The sequence below is a fragment of the Emys orbicularis genome, chromosome 2 (assembly GCF_028017835.1).
Source record: "Emys orbicularis isolate rEmyOrb1 chromosome 2, rEmyOrb1.hap1, whole genome shotgun sequence".
Classification (NCBI taxonomy): domain Eukaryota; kingdom Metazoa; phylum Chordata; order Testudines; family Emydidae; genus Emys; species Emys orbicularis.
In genome coordinates, this window is record NC_088684.1 from 48696827 (window position 1) to 48721754 (window position 24928).

Genomic DNA, 24928 nt, shown 5'->3' on the forward strand with positions numbered 1-24928 from the left:
ACAGGTTTGTTTCTGTTTTTAACTATAAGGGTTGGGATCTTTCAGAAAAGTATAAGTGTTCTGAAACCCACAAGTCAAAACAGTGAAATGAGTGAACTTCCACTCCTGAGTTTGAAGTGTTACACAGGTTTTTGACTGTAACTCACCAATTAAACTCAATGGTATTCTCACGTCTAAAATGCTGCGAAACATTCTGAAGACTCAGGGTATGTCTACACTGCAATTAAGAACCCGTGGCTGGCCCATGCCAGCTGACTTGGGCTTGCGGGGCTCAGGCTAAGGGGCTATTTAACTGCAGAGGATCCCAGAGCTCAGGCTGCAGCCGGAGCCTGAACGTCTACACCGCAGTTATACAGCCCCTTAGCCCAAACCCTGAGAGCCCAAGTCAGCTGGCATAGGCCAGCCACGGGTGTCTAACTGCAATGCAGATAGATCCTTAGAGATCTGTGTTTACGTGGCGTGCATTGTTGTAAACTACTATAAGGAACCTTTACAATGAAAAGTTACTATGAACTGGAATAATCCCTATTTCTTTCTGGATATCTGGGGAAAGCAATTATAATTCCATCTATAAGAGTCTGACAACAAAAATGCTATAGGGTTATTTCTCTAGTTTTGTCTAGGTAGGCATGTAGATAGTACACTAGCTGAAACCTGGGGTACCACGAGGGAGGAAACAGTAACATTAGAGTCTTTTTTTTTAAAGATCTCCTTCCTTAGCAATATGTCATAAGTTTTCAGAAATGTTATCTCACCTCATACTACATAGTGTTCATATTGCCCCTCATATGTTCAAAGCACTGAACTGATATGAACAGATTCATCCTCACATCACTCCATGAGTGAGGTGAATAAGTATTACTGTCATCAGCATCCCTGTTTGACAGATGGGGAAAATGCAGAGAAGTGAAGTGTCTTACCCAAAGTTACACAGCAAGGGAATGGCTTAGTCACGATTAGAACTCAGGATTTCCTACCTCCCAGGCCAGTGTTTATTCCTCCAGATCACAATGTCTGGTACATTTGCAAATTTCTCTGCTTTCCTTGGAGGATGGGCCCTTTATTCCCAAACAGAGAGAAATAAGAAGATGATGATTTCATACTGATTAAGTCACCAGCTCCTGTTTTCTTTTCCAGATCGCCGCTATGTAGTGTGGCTCCTGATTATTACCATTGCTTATAACTGGAACTGCTGGTTCATTCCACTGCGCTGTGTGTTCCCAATACAAACACCAAGCAACATATTCTATTGGATCCTCATAGACACCATTTGTGATATTTGCTACTTGTGTGATCTGTTGGTGTTCCAGCCCCGAATGCAATTTGTAAAAGGTGGTGATATAATAGTAAGTAACAGTGGGAAGTGGAATTTCCACATTTGCTGTTGTACTTTGAACTACATTATTAGACATGAAGCAGAAACTTGTTTAAACCTCAAATAGACTTTTTCTTGCAAGGCACACCTGCGCTTCTTTATTTAGCCAAGTATATTTATGTGCTTCTGCACTGATCTTCAGCTCTTTTGCTTTGGAAAAGAGGCAACATACATTTCATACTGTACATGCTACACCAGTATTCTAATTACACACAACAGCCATTGAAAAGTTGAAGGTGAATTCAAAAGTGTCACATGATAGCAGCAAGGTCAGATTTAAAGCTCTTACTCACCCAAATTACACAGCTGGAAAAGAGCAACTCGATGCAGCTTCTCTGGCAGCTGAGACCACATGGAAATATAGCCAAAGAAATGTGTCTGAAATTTGCAACTCTCCACAGAGTCACTCATATAGTACAGATGTTGCAGATGAAAACAGAGGCTTTTCTACAAGCCCAATTTTCTACGCTTCAATTACATATGGGGAACATGGCAAAAGCATATACAGAGGTCACCTAAATAAAAGCTTTGGCCACCTTTTAACATGACAAACTTTTTCCTTACAATATCCTTTGGTTAGAGATTTACTATTCAATTTCCAGCCTCTTTACTGACATCAAAAGGCAGCAAGTCTCAAAAAATCTGAAGTCAGTGATGAAAAGAAGGAAACAAGTAGAGACTACTTAGCTATCAAAAACATGCATCTGAAGAAGTGGGGTTTTTTACCCATGAAAGTTTATGCCCAAATAAATCTGTTAGTCTTTAAGGTGCCACCGGCCTCCTCATTGTTTTTAAGCATCTGATAGTAAGTAGAGAGGGCACTGATATTGACAAACACACTTCATCTAGAGCTGCATGAACAGAGTGGCTTAGGAAGGACTGGGATGTGGCAATTTATTTGAGAGGAGCTAGAAAATTCACTGATCCATAAAGCCTCTGCTGATCCATAAAGCCTCTGATCCATAAAGCCTCTGCTGAGCTAAGGCTGGCAAAGAATATCTTGCAAAGTCAGCTTCTGAGTAAACTAACCATTTGGCCTACTATGCTCAGGTTGCATTATTCTACCTGGGCTCTCCTCCAGTGTCATTTCAGCCTAAGAGAATTTTCAGTACAACAGTATAATACTGACTGATTCCATCACACTCACTCACTTACTTCCTGACACAGCTGAAATTCAGCAAGCCAGATTCCCCAGAGGTTCTATGAGGGCAGAATGTAGGGCTCTCCATGGTGGAAAAATTGCCAGAGAGAGGGGGGGGGGTTGCAGTGGTACAAGGCACCTGCCACCTCTCTGCCAGTGAGTAGGCTCACAAGTGACTAACACAGCCAAAAAATATCAGTGCTGCCAAGACAGCTAGGGGATGCACGGACTCAGCACATTCGCTGAGCCTCCACTAGTGGGACTCCTGGGGAGACCCTGGCAACACTTAAAGTTAGGAAATGCTGCCTTCAATTGAGAGAGAGAGAGAGAGAGAGAGAGAGTCCCCTGTGGAGTGCAGTGATGCTCACTGGCATGAAAAGATGTAGTTTGCACCATCTTATGGCAGCAGGGGTGACTCTAATCCACCATATCTGAAAGCGAACTGAACACAAGCAAACTTTGCTGTGCTCTACCGCTCTAGAAATTTTGAATCTACTGAAGAGTTACTGCTGATTTTCCTGCACATGTTCCCAATCCCAGTCTTGGAGCATCACCTTCCAGTAAACATGGGACCTGCCTGCAAATTTCAGACCCAAATGTGGACTTTTCCCTTTTACAAAGGCATTCGGATCTGAGATTTTGGTTGGGCCCTTCTCCCCCTTGCATGATTACTTTGTTTCAGTAGCAAGTTTAATAAACAAATGAAATTAACATGCAAAAATGAGCTTAGATGACATCAGATATCACAAGTGCACAGCAACAAGAAAATTCAAAACCGAGGGTATGTCTACATTGCAACTGGAGATGTAATTGCGACTTGGATAGGCATCCACAAGCTAGTTTTAATCTAGCTAGTGCAGCTAAAAATAGCAGAAAAGACACAATGGCACAGACCTCGGCACAGACTAGGAACATGAGTACATAGTGAGGGGTGTATATTGGTTTGTACAACCCTCCCCGTCTCATCATCACTGTTATTTTTAGCCACACTAAATTAAAGCTAGCTTGTGTATGCCCACATGAGTTGCAATCACACTTCCATTTGCAATGTAGACATACACTCAGACTGGTATTTCTACCTGTAACTTGGAACCAGTTTTAACTCAGTGTTTTTGTATACTACACTGCACCTTCTGTGCTATAGGCTATTACTTAAACTCTACTTTCAGGTCTCAAATAGACAATGTGTGTCTATATTAATTGTAGTGCAAAGAAATATACTTTTCCATGCCAAGTTAGTCATTGACAACCCTTCTTAAATCCCAGTAAACTTGAGTTTTGTGAATAAGGTTAAAAGTGTAGCATAATGAAGACCACTTTTCTTTTACTTGAAGCTGTTTGTACAATTCATGGATTTTAAAACCAGAAGGGATCATTATGATAATCTAATCTGAACTCCTGCATTTCTCTTAAAGGTGTGAAGTGATAATAAGGGAAGATAAAAAATAGTTCTGCCTTGGTATGGAAAAAACCCTTATGATTTTAAAGTTATTTTAAAAAACACCTCTGATATAAATACAGTAAGTATAATAATAGATACAGTCCTTTAGAGACTTCTGATTAGCCTTTCCTAATAAAGTATTACCGTCAGTTCCCATGGTGAGCCATTTGAAAATAAATGTCTAATCATTATTAATGAATTCAGTGTTGATTGTTATAATGCTAATGATAGTGCATTTATTTAGCTTTCAAAGGCCTGATCCCTCTCAGAGATACTCAGAACTAGTCCCTGCATGTGCCCTGAACCACCGAGCTTTGCCACTGACTTTAATGGGTGCAGGGTCAAACTCTGGCCTGAACATTCTCAGGGACAGGGGTTTGGCAGATTTTTCTTAACTATGCTTTTCCCCCCCCTTTCTTTATAATTTTAGTCAGACAAAGTAGAAATGAAGAAACACTACCAGAAATCTCTGAGGTTTCGGGTGAGTAGGTTGTGTGCTACTTTAGAGTTGCTTCAATGCTTTAAATTTTAGCCTTGGAGTTCCATGCTCCAATATTCCTTGTAGACCAAGGAATAATACTAAGGGTCAGTGACTGACTGTCATTTTAGCTTCTTACCAATTAAATCAAATGCCATGCTCATAAATATTGTTTATCATTAATAAAATATTGTCTTTGGCTGTATGACTCCCATTGACTGCAATGGGAGATAACTCTGTGAATGCATTAGATTCCAAAACTATGGCTCAGTAGAGATTTGTTAAAGAAAGAAGCCAGTGCCCAGCTTAAAATCAAATGGTAACTTTAATTAAGAAACACTAGTATGTACTTGTGATAATAACACATGGTCTTAAATAGTAGATATCACCTTGGCTCCACGCAAGTAAATCTAAAACTCCTTCTAACTTTTAAAGCTCAGTGCCTTAGATAAAATCAAGGACCCATTTTATTTTAGGGCAGTTATTTCATTTTATTCTGAAATGTAATTTTCTCAGCAAGAGTGAAAAGACATTGTACTAAAAGTTACTGAGCCAGAGGTCCCCAAGCACCTCTGAAATTACAACCTACGGCTCTGCTCCTGCAAACACTTTTGTACATGCTCCACTTTAAGCACACAAGAAGTCTCATAATTCTAAAGGCAGGGTTTGAATGCCTCAAGTTAAGCAATGCAGAAGTGTTTGCAGGATCAGAACCCAAACAGACCGAATACAGACAATGGAGCAGGGAAGGGATTCAACCTGAAAGCAAAGTGATGGAGTGGGTATATTGGACCTGTGTCTTAGGTTTGATCCTGCAAGGTGACGAGTGCCCTTGATTTTTACTGAAGTTAGTGGGAGTTGATGGTTCTCTTCAGCTCCCAGGCCTGGGCTACACTACATTTTGGAATTTAATCATTAATTAAATACTGACTAACTGTCACTGCATATTAAAATGTATGTGTCTAAATTTTGCCTTTCCTTCTGTGGGTGCATTAGAGGAGAGACAGTGGCCAGGGGAAACTCCTTCCCCAGTCAGTACTTTTTTTTTCAGGAGTCAGGTACAATCCATCTCTCAGCACTGGGAAGAAAAAGGATGGAGTCAATAGCTAGTGGTTAATGGCATTTCTCAGGGTAGAAGCATTTTGGGGGAGGTTGAAGGCAGGGTTCTGACCTCCATGAGCCCCTTTTGCTCCCTCACCACAGCAGCAGCAGAGTAGGGTCTAAGCCAGGAGCCACTTCCAGGAGCGGCTCCTTTTAAGACACAGCACCTGGTTCAGGGGTCTCAAACTCCCGGCCCATGGGCCATCTCTGGCCCACGAGCCTCCCCAGTGTGGGACTCCAACAGTTTTGGGGCTGAGTCTCTCCCTTGACCCCACCTGCAGCCCCCAGGTGCTCCCCCCTCAGGGGCCCCGGCAGCGCAGCAGAGCTGAGCAGCATCTGCCTGCTCATTCCAGTGGCTGCCGGCCCCTCCCTGCGGTATAGGGGCGGGGCAGGGCTGTGCCTCCATGCGCTGCCCCCGCCCTGAGTGCCCCTGCGGCCCGCCCTGCCTTGGAGCCCCAGGTATGCGCACCCCCAACCCCCTCCCAGAGCCTGCATCCCAACCCCCTCCTCCCATACCCCCTCCCGCCCCCAAACTCCCTTCCAGAGCCTGGACCCCCTTCCCCTTCCCACACACCCCCTCCCACCCCAAAGGTCCCTCCCAGAGCCTGCACCCCATCCCCACACACCCCCAGCCCCCAAACACCCTCCCAGAGCCTGCATCCCTTCCCCAAACCCCCAAGACCCCAAACTCCCTCCCAGAGCCTGCAACCGGTCCCCACACCTCCTCCCACCCCCAAACTCCCTCCCAGAGCCTGCACCCCATCCCCACACACCCCCAGCCCCCAAACTCCCTCCCAGAGCCTGCATCCCCTCCCCCCACACACCCCAGCCCCCAAACTCCATCCCAGAGCTGCACCCCAGACCCCCTCCCGCCCCCAAACTCCCTCCCAGAGCCCAACCTCTCACCCCTTCTGCACCCAAACTCCCTCCCAGAGCCTGCACCCCAATCCTCTACCCCAGACCTCCTCCTCCACCCAAACTCCATCCCAGAGCGTTAGGCAGGTGGCGGGTGGAGTTTTTTGGGGGGTGGAGTTTTGGGGGGGCGGGTTCTGGGCGAGTGACATTGGCCCTCTGGGAGGATTTGAGGACTGGCACTGGCCCTAAGGTAAATTGAGTTTGAGACCCCTGACCTGGTTGGTACAGCTTCCTTTCTCTCCCCAAAGCAGAGTTTCCACTTGGAAAGAATCAGGAAGAAAAAGAGGGAACCGCATGTGAAAAATACACTTATTGGAAGGCACACCGAAACTATGATAATGTGGGCAATAAACGATCCTGAATGGGATAGAAGAGAATGGTTGCCTTGGGGGAAGCGTTGCCTACACCTGTTGTATAGTTATAGCAGGGAGTGCCCTTCCTCGTGCTCCCCACAGGTCCCTGGAGGTATTATGGCTTTGAAAATCATAATACTTCTCAGAAATGATTGTGAGGTGAGCCATCACCCCCTCTCCTAAACCCTCATCATGTTTCAGGTTCATCGGCACCATAACTGAGCCCACATCATTTAATTATTAAGAGCAATGCTACAGTTAAATATCCAAGACATTGTTAATAATCCTCAGTAACTATATGAAAATCTGAGATGTGTGGATCTGAGACGTGTGAAGTAAGGGCAGAAGAAAGCTCCTGGTGTTTTCCTAGAGATGGTGTTGCTTGTCAGTTACTCAGAGATAGATGGACACTGTATGTTGACTGTTCAGCTTTCATGTGCAATGATTATTAAATCTAGCCATGTTCACAACAGAATGTAAACAAGTTATAGTCATTGTCAAGTCTTAATTGAACTGTGCTCTTCAACAGCTTGATGCGGCATCAGTAATACCAGCTGATGTTTTATACTTCATCTTTGGGTTTAACCCAGTGTTTAGAGCAAACAAGCTGTTAAAGGTAAGACCAGAGAATTTATTATGAATGCTCGTCCACTGGAAAATATGAAAAGTCTAAAAACTATTGAAGATTTAGTATAAATATTTGGGAGTCTTTAGTTTCTGATTTTGTGAATGTTTCCTCTTTCTAAGAAACTAAGCTACATAATCAAACTACCACCAAATAAATAAGTAAAATATGTTGTTTTAATAATAGGATAATTGTTCTGGTTATTTTTCAGCTGATTTTACTTATATTTACTTTCTGACTTGTAAACAATATTTCTGTGATCTAGACTAGTTTGTTTCTACTAGTTTAAATTGAAATTGTTTTAAATACCCTATTTAATTTGCAAAAAAAATGTAAAAAACCAGTTAAGATTGCTAAATGAGAATAATGTACTTACTGCTTACCTATCACATTACTTACAAAATTCAACCACTTAAAAGCAAGGGAGTGGATGGTTAAGGACAACATATATCTTACACTGCCCATTTAATAAACATAAGCATATTTTTCTTATCAAGTGCAAGAAATGTACAGCACCCAGTATGGAGGGGGTGGGAAAGAGACAGATTATAACTCTGCCCCATCTCTACATCACCTTGCAGAACAGGTCAGCTGTATCATGGGAAGGTGCAGCCTGCACAGCCCCCTGCATCAGCCCAATTTTTTTTGAGCTGCCAATAAGGCAGTGGAGCGCCACATACCCACCCATCTCCCACCCCAACTCAGGCTAGTGGCTAACTGCTACCCTTTGGCCCTGGCATTTTACTATTCCTGCCCTTGAAAAACTCCCTGCTGAATTAGTCAATGTCAAAATCTCTCTCTTTGTTACATGTACAAAGCACTTTTCACATTATCTAAGCACTGCACAATGGGAATGGCATCTGTTATAGTGGCAAAACCCTTTCTGGAAGTCTATTTTATATGCAAACGTATGCTAAAGATTTACCTAAGGAAATAGCTTCCCTTATCATATTTAATAGCCCTATACTGACTAAGGCCTGGTCTACACTAACCCCCAAATTCGAACTAAGGTATGCAACTTCAGCTACGTGAATAACGTAGCTAAAGTCGACATACCTTAGTTCGAACTTACCGCGGTTCAGACGCGGTCCACACGCGGCAGGCAGGCTCCCCGTCAACTCCGCGGTACTCCTCTCGCCGAGCTGGAGTACCGCAGTCGACGGCGAGCGCTTCCGGGATCGATTTATCGCGTCCAGACCAGACGCGATAAATCGAACACGGAAGTTCGATTGCCAGCTGTCGAACTACCGCGGTAGTGTAGACCTGGCCTAAGAAATTTGGTCTGGTGAGAAGGGGTGTCATTGGTTTGATTGATTTTTAATGTCCTGACTGGCAACACGGAACCAAAATAGTAAGGAAGAATGTAAAGCAAAATGGTATATAACAGGGGTCGGCAACGTTCGGCACGCGGCTCGCCAAGGAAAGCACCCTGGCGGGCCGGGCCAGTTTATTTACCTGCTGACGCGGCAGGTTCGGCCGATCGCGGCCCCCATTGGCCGCGGTTCGCCGTCCCGGGCCAATGGGGGCGGCGGGAAGCCGAGGCCAGCACATCGCTCGCCCGCGCTGCTTCTCGCCGCCCCCATTGGCCCGGGACGGCGAACCGCGGCCAGTGGGGGCCACGATCGGCCGAACCTGCCACGTCAACAGGTAAATAAACTGGCCCAGCCCGCCAGGGTGCTTACCCTGGTAAGCTGCGTGCCGAACGTTGCCGACCCCTGCTATATAATATCAGGCAAGTAAATTTGTGCTAGACCGAAAACAGCAAAAAGTACCTGTTAATGTTAAAGGCGTATAGCAAAACTAAAGTAAAAAGAGTTAATGTGGGAGGAATTCAACACAGGAGTAGATTAACTAACCTTTAAAAATTCATCATGAGACCTCAAGTGATGTTACAGTCTGGGATACCCTCAACTAATTAGGAAATGACAGGGATTTCAAGAAGAGGGGAAAGGATTTTTTTAAATGATTAATTTACTTTGGCAAAATTATGTTCAGCCCAAGCAAGTACATTTTTAACTGAGTAAAAAGTCATTCATCAACATCATCAGTCATCACAGTAAATGGCAAGCAGGCATGTCATTTGCTATGGGACAAAGAGGTCAGTTGCCCCTCCCATACATTGGTTTGCCCCCATCCCCAGACTTTTCATAGGTCTGTATGCGCCACTTTTTGCCTCCACCAACTTTATACGTGATTATATCCTGTAATATTCTATATGCCAACATAACCTTCCCCTGCTCCAAATTTTACTGAAATGACTCCCCTAATGACAAGACATCATCCATAACATAGCTAATAGGGACAAACAACACCAAAATCTATGCTGAGCTCAATTTTTCATTTTAGCTTCACAGTTCACCTTTAAACCAGATGTTTAAGGAATGTCAGACAAGTGAAAAATACATTATTTTCAAAATATGTATGTGAACCAATGTCAGTCCCATTAGAAAAATATATGTTATAAGGACCATGGTTCAATTGCTTTTATTTGGTTTCCATCTAGCATATGGCCTTCTTTGAGTTCAATGACCGGTTGGAAGCTATCCTGGATAAAGCATACATCTACAGGTACGTGAGGGGTAGACTTACAGTATGCAAAGGTTGGCACAGAATTTCAATCATTGTCCTGAACATGCGAGAAGAAAGACAAGATGCCAGGCATGAATTTTCCCAGTCCCAAAAAAGGCAACTAATGCAATGACTACAACAGATCAAAAAGGGGAGAGAAGAGCTGTTAATCCAGGCATGAAAGGGGGTTCAGGTTGGAGGCACAGGGTACCCTCCCCGAGGTATGCAGGGGTTAATGGCTTACTTGAGCCCCACCAGCCCATCCACTGGCTCAGATGATACCTTTTCTCCACTACTGGTCACCCCAACTCCCAACCCCAAGGGTGGGGGGACCCTTAAAGGAGCCATTGCCCTTTTTCCCACCAGTCCAGACAAAGCCTTTTTGGTTGTGGGGGTTGCATTCTGTCTCCCAGGTTGTCAGTCAAGCACAGTGTTGAATATGCTAAACCCCAAACGACTCCTCTCGGTTATTTTTTAACTGTCTCTCTTCATTATAGGCCTACAAACACTAATGTATATGGGTAATCTTATTCATACGAGTTATCCCATTCCATTCAGTTTGATTGGCCTGCTAAACCCAGGGTTGTGAGTTCAATCCTTGAGGGGGCCACTTAGGGATCTGGGGCAAAATCAGTACTTGGTCCTGCTAGTGAAGGCAGGGGGCTGGACTCGATGACCTTTCGGAGTCCCTTCCAGTTCTATGAGATAGGTATATCTCCATATATTATTTTTTATTATTATCAGGGGCACATGTCACCACACCAGACAGTATCTGAAGACCCATAAAGGGTTTATTTAATGGGATCATTATTGGAGACTTCCTTTGCTTATGGCTGAAGTAAGATTCTGTGTGGTAGTTTTCTGGCACATAGCAGCAGTCATGATACCAAGGTTGTCTGAATGTTTTTCTTTATGCACTGCTTTCACCTTGCCTTTGCTATGTACAGAATCTTCCTCCAATCACTCTCTTAGCTGAACATGGGGTGAGAATCAATGCAGCATAGACCTTGGAGAGTGGTGACTTTGTGCCTTCTTTATTACAGGCTGCTCTAGGAAGCAAAACAGCTCCTAAATAACAGCACTACCCTATGGGCTGCACTGTGGCTAAGAATGCCCATAATGCTGCTCCCAACTTAATCAGCCCCGCCCCCTCGCCCCCAGTCGTGCAATGTCATTTGCCTTATACCACATCTTGTGGAGGGTGGCTTGTAGAGCAGCACAGGTTGCCGTATGTAATGCCCGCAGCCGGAAAAATTTCCTCCACGCAGCTCTGGGGCTTATATGGTTCTTGTATGCTGCTGCCGTGGGAGCAAGAATCCCTTCCATGACACCTTGTTATATTTCAGACAATTAGATTTAAATGATAGACTTGGGATTCTTGCATTACAAACCAAATATTTTATGAGATTTAGTCACAGAAGTTACATTCAAAAGGAAGGGAGAATATTATCTATGTATTACAACCTAATACAGGGGTCGGCAACGTTTGGCACGCAGCTCACCAGGGTAAGCACCCTGGCGGGCCGGGCCAGTTTATTTACCTGTTGACGTCGCAGGTTCGGCTGATCGCGGCCCCCACTCGCCGCAGTTCGCCGTCCCGGGCCAATGGGGGCGGCGGGAAGCGGCACGGGCGAGGGATGTGCTGGCCGCGGCTTCCCACCGCCCCCATTGGCCCGGGACGATGAACCACGGCCAGTGGGGGCCGCGATCGGCCGAACCTGCCGCGTCAGCAGGTAAATAAACTGGCCCGGCCCGCTAGGGTGCTTACCCTGGCGAGCCGCGTGCCAAACGTTGCTGACCCCTGACCTAATATCTGCTAAGCAAAACAGAGATTGATATCGTGGAACTTCATCTTATGTTTTTAGCTTAATCTTAAGTATTTCTTAGGTGCTTATCATCATGGTATCTAGATGCCATTTGAAATTAAAATTCATAGGCCCATTCACTGCGCTTGACCAGTGTGCATGACTCCCTTGCATTTCAAAATCTAGTTCAAAAATACCTTCCTTAGCTGAAACCTTTGAAGAAATTGCTGTAGCTAATTTCACAGACCTTGTCTTTCCCTCTTCCCCACCCTCTTCACTCATTTAGCACCAGATTCCTCTCTGTTCTGTTAGCGCAAGGGCTTTCTCCTGTGCAGCACCTACCAGATGAAGCAATCTTGCTACAGCTCTCTATATGGACTCTACATTTCATCTCATTTCCAGTCTCATCTTAAAATTTATTCTCTCTTGCCTTGCCTAGACCTTTTAATTTCTTCCTCTTTAGGATTTACTATTTTAACTCTGTAACCATATTTATAAATGATATGAGGTGTATTGTATAATAATCGTCAACACTTACGTGGTGCCATCCATACAGATGCTTCTCAAACGTTAATTGATTATACCTCACAAGTCTCCTGTGAGAGAGGTACGATAAATATTATCCCCATTTTCCAGATGGGGCACAGAGAAAGTAAGTAGACTTGCCCAGGGTCACATAGTGAGTGTGAGAGCTAGAATTAGAACCGACATCTCCTGAGGTAGCTACTAAACTACATTAACCTCTTTGCTGAAGGACTTAGGATATAGTTTATATAAAAGACAATATTCAAATCAAAATTGTGTTGCATGCTCAATGAGGGCACCATATTTCCCTTTTTAAAAAAGTGGGTGAATTACGTGCTCAAGAGACTGAGGAACCAAAAGTAGGAACGGGCATTTTGCAAGCTTCCTCATGCAGCTCTCAATACACATAATTTCTGACCTGAAACACCTACTGCTCCAGCCCTGAGCCTGTCTTCAGCAGAGTCTACAATACATTGATTCATACCCTACAATCCCATTAATACAGTTTCACCTTTCTATAAACATTTATAACCAGTTAAACCAATGGTTTATGAAGTCCTAAGAGAAACATAATTTAGGAATGACCCTGCATCAACTATTCTATGAAGGTGATTCATTTGGCCTTTGGAGGAAGGCAGAGGCAGGAGACGGCACAGTGGAAAAACAGCTAGCAAATACCAGTCAAGGTGCTGTATTGTGGCAAGTAATAGCCGGTATTAATACAGCTATTGATCAAAATCAGGGAGTTCCATATTAAAGGGAAAATAAAAACAAGCTGTTTTCCAGGAATTATATCAGCTGTGATTTGCAATATGTTGTCCTTTACAGAGTCATTCGAACAACTGGATACCTGCTGTTTATCTTGCACATTAATGCATGTATTTATTACTGGGCTTCAGATTTTGAAGGAATTGGCAGCACCAGATGGGTGTATGATGGCAAAGGAAATATGTAAGTCCTTCTTTTGCAAAAGATTTTTGTTGATTTTTTTCCCAGCTTTGCTTGCAAGGTCTGCCCTTATTTTTATAACTGCTTGGATAGCTAACTTTTAGCACCATTACTGCTGATTGTGGGTAATGAATGGTGCTAATTATTTGGAGGGCAGGTGCAGTGAATAATTATTTTACCACTTTCCATTTTTATGGGTTTATGAGTCAGTTCTAACCACTAACTTAATTAAACATTTAAAATGCAACGCGGGTCATAAATTAAACTTACTTTTAGGTATGCACATGGGAAGTGTTACAATCATTTGAAAGAGTCAGGGGAGTGGAATTGGGACAGACTATACTTCAAGGAAGCATCATGTAATTTAATATAACATTTTACCCCCTCTAGACTCCATGGTTATTGGTCTGAAAGAGGTCCCACAGGGTTTCTGTCATTTTTGACGAAGGTCATGCTTAAGCATGTGGTAAAAAAAATCTCCAGTGGGAAGGCGTAGGTATTGGCATACTCTGCCAATGGCTGCTCACAGCAACTGTGGAACTGGTGCCAAGGAATAGCTGTTAATTAAGATGAAGGAAAGAAAGAAGGAAAAATAGCAAAGTTATACAGTATATATTGTAGGTATAGATGTATAAAAGCATTTGAATTTCTTTCAAGGACAGTGATAAATTTAAAGCCACAGAGACCTAAATTTGTCCATTCGTTACATACTTTGAAAAAGAACAGGAAACTGGCAATGTAAGTAAGTCTTAATCCAGCTGTAGCCATTATCTTTAATAATGTGCAAACATGGAGCATTAGCTTGTGATTTTATCAGACTTAATGAGCAATGCAATGTTAAGCAGGGAATCAGTATTTTGATGGGAGATCTGCAAAAGAAACCCAGATGCTGCAGAAAGTGGAGTAGGCATATTTGGGGATGGAAGATCATATGGAAGGCAGTATTATTAATCAATGATAGTAATTAGGTTATTTCTAAGAAAAAATAAGCTTCAGTATATGCCTTAAGTTTCCATATCCCACTACAGTCCTGGGCTCTGGTCCTGCAAACAGATAGTCCTTCTGAACACACTAGGCCTATTCATAAAATGAAAGCTAAACACGTGTAATTATTGATAAAATCAGAGCATCAGATTGCCAGGATTCTGACAAGAATGAGTAAGAGTGAATTTCAAGTATAGCTGTTTAAGTCAGTGTCATTCTTGATTTACTTGCCTCGTAATTAAGGAGGGACCTAGACAACCAGCTCCTGCCTCATACTGATTCTGGGCAACATAATGAGTGCTCTGTCAGTAGAGAACTTACTTTGTCCTTAAAATTCTAGTTTCTTCTGGAACGGACAAGAAGACAAAAGCAGAAGGTCTTCACATTTTTTGTGGACAGAAATATTTTACATTTACGTTTAGAAGACCTACTAGTTCTTCTTTGAGTGGTTGCAGATACGTAGTTCACCCAGGTATGCGCGTGCCTAGTACACCGAAGCCAGAGAACTGTGCTTAGCAATACCCATCAGGGCGGTGCTTGCGTTCTCTGGCCCTAGAAGCCCCTCCGTGGCTATATAAGGCTGGTGCTGCCCTAACCTACCTCAGTTTCTTCTCACTGCCTGCAGCTTGAATCAGAGCATTCAGTGTGGTGTTCACCTCACATTTGTTATCACAGTGTTTCAGTGGTTGTTTTTTTTCTGTAAATAGTTAGTTTAGTAGTACCTTAAGTGTCACGTAGGTATTAGAGTTTAGTCCGGGGTAATGCCTTCTCTGGGTTTCAAACATTTTGCACTGTGTGGGGTGGCTATATTTACTAGTGACCCCCACTCGATGTTTACTGTGCCTTGGGGAAGAGCACATTAAGGAAAGGTGCTCTATTTGCTTGTCCTTTAAGAAGAGATCTTAGGTGGCAAGGGACTTGCGTTTGAAGAAGCACCTCATGGAGGAGGCCCTGAGGCCCACTTCAGCTCCAGGGACTGCCACAGATCCTCAGGTTCCTTCAGAGAGCTCCTGAGCCAGTATGGACTTGGGGTCCATGTCCGGACTCATTCACCCAGGAGGAAGAGGGATCATTCCCCTTTCTCTGGTTCCCCAAAGAAGAGAACCCATAAAACGAACCTGAGGCTGCTCCAGAATCTGAAGAGATTCTTCTTCCTCCCCATCTAGGAGGAATGCAGACTGGCATGTGAGTCTCCCAGTAAGTGGGAAAGAGCCAGGTCGTCAACCGACTCTGTACCATCAACTCCAGTACTGCTCCAAAGTTGTCCGTTGAGTCTGATACTGATGACAGTGATGTCGGCACCAACAGTCTCCACACTGCCAATGTATCAGGAAGCAGTGGACTTGCTGGGCTTGCCTGTTCCTGACTCACCACTCATTCAAGAGCATTTGACTATGGTGGTCTTGCCTTCGGCGTTGTTGGCACCCCCAGCATTGGTGACCGACTTATCAGTGTCAGCACTATCATCTACACTACCTCATACCCAGGGCCCTGGGTTTCAGTCAGCTTCCAGTTTGATACTGAGGAGACTGCCAGTGCAGATGCTATCTTCAGTACCAATGACAATTCTAGTGCAGTCTACATCTGGGGGTCTGGTACCAACTTCATTTCAGTATGCCATAAGTCTGGATGAAGCATGCGCTGCATCCAGAGCTGACTGTAAAGATGTCTTGGTCCCCACACGGCCTTCTGCAATAATGATGGGGTCTATATTCTTCCGTAAATTGCACTCAGATCAAGATGAGTGACATCTCCATACGTTAGAGGTGAAGCAGTGCTTGGTGTCCTATCTGGAAAGGACTAAACCATTTTGTTCATCACCTTGGCTTTTTGTCTCCTGTGTGGATTGAATGAATGTGCCACCATTCTCCACAAAGACAATTTCCCAGTGGATAACTTCCTGCATTATCATGGCTTTTGAAGTAGCTCAGGCTACATTCCCACAGTCAATATAGGCTCATTTCACAAGATCCCAAGCGACATCCATTGCATTTCTTAGGGCAGGTCTACACTACGGGATCAATGCTCTGAGATCGATCCACTGGCAGTCAATTTAGCGGGTCTAGTAAAGACCTGCCAAATCGACTGCAGATTGTTGTCCAGTCGATCCCTGTACTCTACCCCTGATGAGAAGAGTAAGGTAAGTCGACAGGAGATTTTCTCCCATCGACCCCCCCGCGGTGTAGACCCCATGGTAACTCGACATAAGGTACATTGACTCCAACTATGTTATTCACGTAGCTGGAGTTGCATAGTGTAGGTCAACTTACCACGGTAGTGGAGACATAGCCTTAGTGATGTTTCAATACTGGTCATCTGCAGACCTGCTACATGGTCTTCCATACATACTTTTGCCAAACATTATGCATATACCATGGCATCTAGGTTGGATGCAAACTTTGGGAAGGCAGTTCTGCAGTCATTGTTTAAGTGGACTCTGACTCCCACCTCCTGAGAGTACTGCTTGTGAGTCACCTGAGCAGAATGCACATCTGCATCCACTCGAAGAAGAAAGGAGGGTTACTTACTGTATTGTAACTGTTGTTCTTCAAAGTGTGGGTGCAGACGTATATTCCACAACCCACCCTCCCTCTCCTCTGAAGATGACCTTTTACAACACCAACATATGATCTTACCGCTATTTCCATGTATCATTGTACTTATAAAGAAGGAATCAGATGTAATCAGCAATTTATTTCATATGTGCTTGGAATGCACCAAAGTGTATTTTTCAAATACAGCTGATTCAAAAACATTGCACTGCACTGCACTGAACATTTCAACACCTAACTTCTAGGCGACTAGCCAACCAATGGAAGCCACAACCGCTGGGTTAGACACCTAGGCTCCCTCTGTAATGCAAGGGGAGAGAGAGTCACCCGAGAATGGGATCTATAAAAGCCAGCACACTAGGTGGGGAGCTGCCTAAACGAGACAATACCAGATGACAAGGAGAGGGATGGGTTCTAAGCCCCAGCACCCTCTCAGAGTTAGTGGCCCAAGTCTAGGCTGGAGGAAGATACCTATCTCTGCTTGGGATCCACAGAGGGAGTCTTTCCTGGAGTCATGTGCCTAAGCTGTTTCTTGCAAGAACAGAGGCAGCACATGCCTAACTCCAGACCAAGCAGCTGGGTGCTGGGATGAGGAGGAGAGGCGGGAAACCCCTGTTCAAATCCCTTCTCATCAGACAAAGGGGGGAATTGAACTGGGGGGCTCCCACATCCCAGGTGAGTTCCCTAACCCCTGGCTAAAAGTTATAACGGAAGCCACTGCACCCTCCTTCCCCAGCTATTTGGTGTGGAGCTAAGTGTGGATCCGGCCCGGCAGGTGGGAGGTGGGCGCAACATCTATCTTCACCAGTGTAACTCACTGCTAGTCTACTCACCACTACGAGCCCTCTCGTGGGCAGGCATGGTGCCACAGCTCTCACGCCAGGATAGTGCCCCCTTTTGGCAGTTGCTTCAGCACTGTGGTGTTTTCTCTGTCAGGTAACTCGATCCTCCGGTGGGGTCACCATCTTTAGTCTACCCCTTCCAGGTCCCAATTGTCCAAAATGTCCTTAACAGAAACAGATCAAAGTTTCTGCCCTCTCTGGGGCTCTACTTCAGAGAGTCCTCAATTCTGTCTCCAGGCCCCGTGCTGAGCTCAACTACCCTTCTGAAAGGCTTGTAACTCCCTCCATGGGGCCAGTGGGGGAACCCAGCCTCACCCTCAACTCTGGGTTCCAGCCCAGAGTCCTGTGATGCACAGCTAGTCACAACCCTCTACCCACATAGCAGTTTTCCCTAGGCCAATGCCTACCTGGCTCTTTCCTCCCTTCTGAATCTCCCAGTCTCATCCCCAGTTATTCAGGGTATCTCCCATGCCTCCCTGCTGACTCCAGGACCTATAGGTGCCTTCTGGCTCCCTGCAGTCTTTTCCATCCAGCCTTTCTCCAGCTGGTCCTCTCAACACTTAAATCTGACTCCTTTTATACAAAAGTCAGCTGATTCCTTTCAGGTTTTCCAGTCAATAGGGCAAGCCACCCTGTTACAACCTGGTTTGAGGATCGTGCTTGAGCTTAGGCATGATAAAGGTCTCTGGGCTTGTGCCCGAGGCAGCAGTGCTCATGCAGAAACATAGGCACCTAGGGAACTTTTGCAATGAGAATTTAGGCATCAAAAGGGTTAGGTGGCAGCTGAGCGAGGATGGGGGAATACAGTGGTGCCTAAATCTTAGGCACCTAAGTCCCTTTATGGATCTGGACCTGAGTCAATACTGAAGCAGTGCTCCAATATTAAGAGGATACCATGCTAATGGAGGACATATAAAGCTAAGGTCCTGATCTCCTGTCATTAAAAATGCTGTGTCATTTTTGGTAAAGAGTAGGGGTAATTTAGCCCAAGTAGCCTGGCTTATTTCTATTGGGTAATTGCATTTTGCTTACCTACAATTTCCCCTGGGGATACGGCTTTCTTCACTTTGTTTATAAAATTATATAATATTGATATATAAACTTCAAAGTCAGCCCATAGGTGAATGCACTTTGGTACTGAATTGAATGATTCTTCTTATTCTTATCTCACACTTATATTACAGTAGCACTTAGGGGTCGATATATAACCCAGTCTTACTAAATGCTGAGGGTTACCTGCAAATAGGTATCCTGCAAATGGGTGAATGCCTCTTGCAAGGGGCTGACAAGCAATCGGCAACTTACAGGATTGGGCCTGTGATGTTAGCTGATTGTTGAATATTTAGGGCTCTTTTGATCAGAGGCATTGTGTGAACATCAGTTATTATTGCAGATTTACTGTGAATTTAAACATGTCAGACAGTTCTTGGAACATTTGCCTCCTTAGAAAGCAGAAACCAAGAGCAACCTAGAAAAATAATTAGAAAAACAGCCAGCCTCACAGCATGTGTTATTAGGCTCTGAGCCTAGTAATGCATATATTTCCTTTCATGTACCAATCAGACTTGCCAGCATTTTAAGAAGGAAAATATTTCAGTGGTCTCAGACCTACAGAGTGATAACAGACTGATTAAAATGGAGCTCTTGCTCACAGTCAAGATAAGCCAAACAAGGTTTCGTAGTTAGTTAAAAAGACACCAGTCAGCATTTCAACTAATACTGGACACAGCACAATTTTTAGTGGTCTCACATTACACTGACCCAAAGCAAATGAGTTAGCACTAATTTAATGGCCTGAATGTTTTATGTACACTTCCTGGTATGTACATAAAACATTGTCACTTCTAAGTGGTCAAATAAAGTTGGCACTCCTGGAGTTAGTTATTTCTTTGTTGGAATAGAAACAAGTAGACATGGAGAAGAGTTTTCTTAGTCTAGTTAATAGATACGTACATTTCTGAACAGGTATATTAAACAGTAAAAGCAAATGTCAACTTAAAGCTCACACATGTAGCACCACATTCAGACCACCGGCAAAACAATCCAAAGAGCTCTCTTTTCAAGTCCCAGCCTGCTGTCTGTCTCTCCAAGTTGTGTTAAGACTTTGCAGTGTCTCCATTAACCTCTCCCCAAACCCATCAAAATCTTCGGGGTTGAGGCTTTCAGTCAAAGTCCTTGCTCACTGCCACAGACCAGGTGTCAATCAAAATTTCCCTCCCCCGTAACCCTCACAATAGTGTCCACAACACAGCCCCACAAGAGGTAATCAAATCAAAAGCTGTGGTGATGAGCATAGCATAAGAACGTATATAGATTACATCTAAGCTTTCCTGACATGAGAATATGGAACCATTCGAACCTATGACATTTGCCAAGTCAAGTGCCTTATGTACAGTCTCTAACCCAACATGCTAGTATGTTGCATGGGTCTCCAGTAACCTCTCCTAAGTACGACTGAGTGAATAATTGACAATAAATGTATTCAGTGTGTTTCACCTTTTCTTTTATTTCTTTTATTTGAAAATTATCCACAAAGAGATTGCAAAAGTCTCAAAATGTATTTTTTATTCAAAATTGTCATTGGTATTGAAATAGTACATGATTATCCTGATCAGGATGAGGGCCCCGTCATGCCAAGCACTATAAAAACAACACATTCCCTGCCCCGAAGAGCTCAGTTCCTGGCCCTCAGATTAACTGAGCAAATATTACAATTGAAGTGCAGTTTTCTCTAATGTCTGCAACTAAATTATGGCACATCCTTAATTAATGTAGCTACATGAATTTTGAATTGTCTGTCTGGCTGTGGCAGTCACAATCTTCTCAGTAGGCTTGGCTGGACAAGTTGGGGTAGGGGGGTTGTCATGTTGTAGCATGAGATAACAGAGAGCTAAGTCAAGTTAATGGCTAATGTGACTGTAAATGTGAATGTCAATTCTCCACAACGATTTGTTCCAGGACACAAACTTTTGTTCCTGGTTGTGGTTCAGCCTTGGGCTCGGTCTAGGCTAAACCATGACAAGGAACAAAGATTTGTGTCATAGAACAACAGTTTGTGGATGGTCTATGTTAGCATTTGCAATCAGATTAGTTAGAGTGTTGTTTGGCACACAGCTTAGATTTTCAGCCTATTAAGTCAAATGTGACCAGGTTTTTTTCCTTCTTGTGGGTGTTGCCCTCAGAGCTGCTTGTAGTAGGATAGTCCTGCTGCATTATTGCAACTCTTATGTCCTCTAGCTAGTTCAGCTTTGTCCTTCAGTCTGAGAACTTGACTTTCATGGGCTTTCTGCTTTTCCCTTTTTTATTTAAATGTATATATCACACCTGTTTAGTGGCTGAGGGCAGCAAGCTATTGGTCAACAGATAATAAGCAATTTAAGGGAAAGAAGCTTCAGGATTGGAGACATTAGAAGGCCAGAACTTACCCACCACTTTACTATCCTTGCTCTGTCTGGGTTGTATTTTTGGAGGACTCTAATATGGAAGACCTAAGTCTTCTTGAATGAAATGGATACACAAGTACCAGCTTAAAACTTGAAGACCATTTTCAGTTATGCTATCCTTCATACACATCAAAGTTTGACTATTTTAACCAAAGCCATGCAAACAGTTTGTTGTATTCTGAAATGAATTTTTATGAAAGAGAAATATTCCCATTTGCATAGAGTTATCTTGTTTGCATTGTTTATGAATGTTTTTACATGTGTTCCTTATTTTAGGGAAAAATCTGATGGTTTGATTGCCTGAGGGCTAAACATACTGTCTATATTATGTAAAGGGAAAATCCCACTCTTGTCTCTACTTTGTTTTAACATTAATTTTTCAGCTATCTAGTTTGCTGTATGACAAGCAGTGATGATTTCAAGATATAATTAGCTAGCAGGAAGCAGAGCTGCTAATACCATAGCATTTGGAATCTATCTTTTTTGGCTCCTTGTTTTTACAATTTCTTCTTCTTTTTTCTTTTTTCCTTTTTTCTTTTCTTGGCAGAGTGACCTTATATTTCTGAACTCTTAGTTCAGATTGAAGGAAAAACAATAAACTGAATAAATGGGGAAAATATAAAACCTGTGTCTGACATATAGTGAGCAGCATATGACTCATGCTGTAAAAAGTATCTGTGTGAACTGAGACCACAGAAGTACTGTATGCACTGCACTAAACGTATCACTAGTAATGAACAGATTTTTTTTTAAAACATACACTTGCTTTTCAGGTAGATACATACACAGTATTAGACCAACCCCTGAAGTTCCTCAGGCTGCTATCTATGTAGCACTCACACTGTATCATCTGTTTTCCGGACATCCTCAGAGACATAGCCCAGAATCAGTGTTATAATCTCTATCATGCTGAAGTCACTGGGGCTACCGCCAAAAGCCAATGCTACATCTTACTCACTCTGAATTTCCGAGGCCACTTGTTCAGAAGTAGCACTGTTTCCTTTATTACTTTTAAGTTCTTAAGGCTGTAGCTCAGGACCAGCACAGTATTCTCAGTTATGTCCAGTGAATACAGGATATCTTTTTAGGCATTAACTAACCTACTCCGTATGGCGTTCCAAACGAGCTAGGAATGTAATTTCACCCTAAAAGCTGTGATACTTGCAAAACAGAAACATAACCTTTCCTCACCATTTACATTTACCTGACCACAGAACCATGGGAAACAGAGCTACTAGTTGTGCAGATGTACGCCGACAGACCCCGGTCACCAGCATCAAACCGGGGACCTCTGGAGCTTAGTGCATGAGCCTCTACAGCATGAGCTAAAAGCCAACTGGCTGTTAGCTAAGGCTGTAGAGCAGACTCATTTTATCTCTCTCTCTCTAAGTGGTTTCAGTGCCACTAGATGGGACAGAACACCACACCCAGAAGGTGTGTGGGTTACATACTTCCTCTAGCTGAGGAAGTGCGTCCAGAGCTTCAGAGACTTCCCAGTTGAAATCTTGGACGAGCCCCCATTTATAACACTGACAGACCCTGGTTGTCGGTGGGAATCGAACCGGAGACCTCTGGAGCTTAGTGCATGAGCTAAAAGCCAACTGGCTATTCGCTAAGGCTGTAGAGCAAACTCGTTTTATCGCTCTCTAAGTGGTCTTGGTGCCACTAGATGTGGGTTACACAGACTTTGCTGGAAGGATGCTGAATTTGTGGAACTCAGTGAACAATACAGGGGTTTAATCTAGATGTCCATGTTATAACTTCTATATTGGGGAGAGGGGACAAGGGACGGGATTAGTTTAACAGATCTGCAGTGCATTTTCAGTGTCAGAATTGTTAAAGAAAAATGACAATTCTAGCTGTTAAAGTCTGCAAGTGGATAATTGTGGTAAAAGTGATCATTACTAAATCTCATTATAGTGAAGCCAGCCTAACGTGACCACCCAAGGGATCAGCAAAAAATCAATTGCTTATCACAGGTTGGCCTTTAACTAAAAGGTCAAATAAAAGCATACTGAAAACATTAGGTATATCAAGTGGTTTAAAACAGGGAATTGCCTGTTGGAAGTAGCCCTTCATTCAGCTGTCACAGAATTTATATAAAACTGCCACTTCATAGGTCTCAAATTGTACGGTCATCTATACAGTGTATTAATGGCATTACCCCTCTAAGGATATATGTGATAAGAGTAAATTAAAACTTAGGTCACAATCCTGCAAACAGGTCAGTGGGTTTCAGGACTCAAGGCAGACAGAAAGGATATGCACTGGAGCATCTATTTTCAGGATTGAGACCTCAAGTTATTTGTACTGCCTATTAAGTTTCTTTCTAAATTTAATAAAATGTTAATAAATCTAAAAAAAAAAGTATGTAAAATGCAATCATACGTAAAATTGAAGAGTTTATTGTACAGTTAGGGAAAACGAACAACTCTAATAATCTGAAAAGGATCTAAAATTTGATTGTCAAGACATTCAGAATGCTCCATTATAAATATTAATTAGTGATTTTACTAGGGATGAAAAGTATTTTTTAAAGACTCAATTACCTCTTTAAAAATACCTTAGCTCATAAGAGCAAGGAACACTATCACTTTCACTAAAACGATGAACTGGTTTAAAAAACTAATTAATCCCATTTTAGTATTAGGATGATGTAGTGCTATTTGCAGTGCCATCTTTCAAATGTCATTTAAAACAGAGTTAATGTTCTGCTGTGATTCTTAAACATCCCCATGCACTTTTGGCAAAAGTGAGGGAGTTAGCACTGGTGTCTTAGCTAATTTCTAATCTCAGGCCAGGTCTATACTTCAAACTTTTGCTGACATAGCTATGTCAGCCAGGCTGTGATGAGGTGCAATTTATCACTGACATAGCTGTGGTGGCAAAAAGCTGCTCACATAGACACAGTTATACTAGCAAAACTGCACTTTTGCTGGTTGTGACCGAATTCACTCCTGTATTCACAAGACTCCTTGTCTCCATCCTCACAGAAGAAGGAACTTTATCTAGGGGTAACCTCAGAAAAATACATTTCAAAGGGAGATAGAACTATAAAAGTGAGGGGCAAAAACTCCCCCATTTCTTTTTCTTTCTCTCCCTCTCTCACCTAAGAAGACAAAGGAACCAGCCCTTTGAATTTGGTGGCACATGCTGACTTGAGAATTTGGTCAGCAATGTTGCAGAGAACATGTGGTAAGGATTTTAGCTTGAACCAAGTCAAGTTGTAGCTACTAGAAAGTGTTTTATCTTCAGTTCACCTTTAATCATTTCTGACTTTAATACCTTATACCTACTCACTTAAAATCTCTCTTTGTAGTTATATAAACCTGTTTTATTTTTTAATCAAAACTAATCCAGTGTTGTGTTTAAACTGAACTGTTTGGGTACTCCAGTTGAATTAGCAAACTGTTGAATATTGACCCCTTACAGGGGCAATGGGCCTTTAATATCAGAACTGCCCAGGAGAGGGCTGGAATGCAGAACATATGTTTTGTAGAAAATTCAGGACTGGAAGTGTGTTGGGGCCACCCTGCAAGTGGTAACCAGGCTGGTGGAAGCCAGAGTGTGACTGGAGTGCTGCTGGAAGGCTACAGCAATACACAGACCCTCAGGGTCTGACTTGCATACTGTTTGGCTGTTTGTGAGAGATCCAAGGTTGCAAGGCAGTTGGTGACACAGCTCCCCACTGGTCTGGATTGCACATCAGAATGTGACACTGATATAACTTATTTCACTCAGAGGGAGGAAAGCTAAAATAAACTGGGCCAGCAAAAGTGCAGTTTTGCTGGTATAAGCTGCATCCACAGTTGGAGTGCTTTGCTAATTTAGT

At 43.3% G+C, this 24928-nt stretch overlaps 1 protein-coding gene across 1 annotated transcript in view; it reads left to right on the forward strand.

The window, feature by feature from the left end:
- The window catches only part of CNGB3 (cyclic nucleotide gated channel subunit beta 3), a 63553-nt gene that overhangs the window by 11175 nt on the left and 27450 nt on the right, over positions 1-24928 (forward strand). Inside the window, exons 5-9 of the mRNA XM_065398294.1 lie at positions 1138-1346; positions 4388-4438; positions 7334-7420; positions 9933-9997; positions 13156-13278. Coding sequence (XP_065254366.1) covers positions 1138-1346; positions 4388-4438; positions 7334-7420; positions 9933-9997; positions 13156-13278 — 535 coding nt within the window. The remainder of the gene's footprint in view (positions 1-1137; positions 1347-4387; positions 4439-7333; positions 7421-9932; positions 9998-13155; positions 13279-24928) is intronic.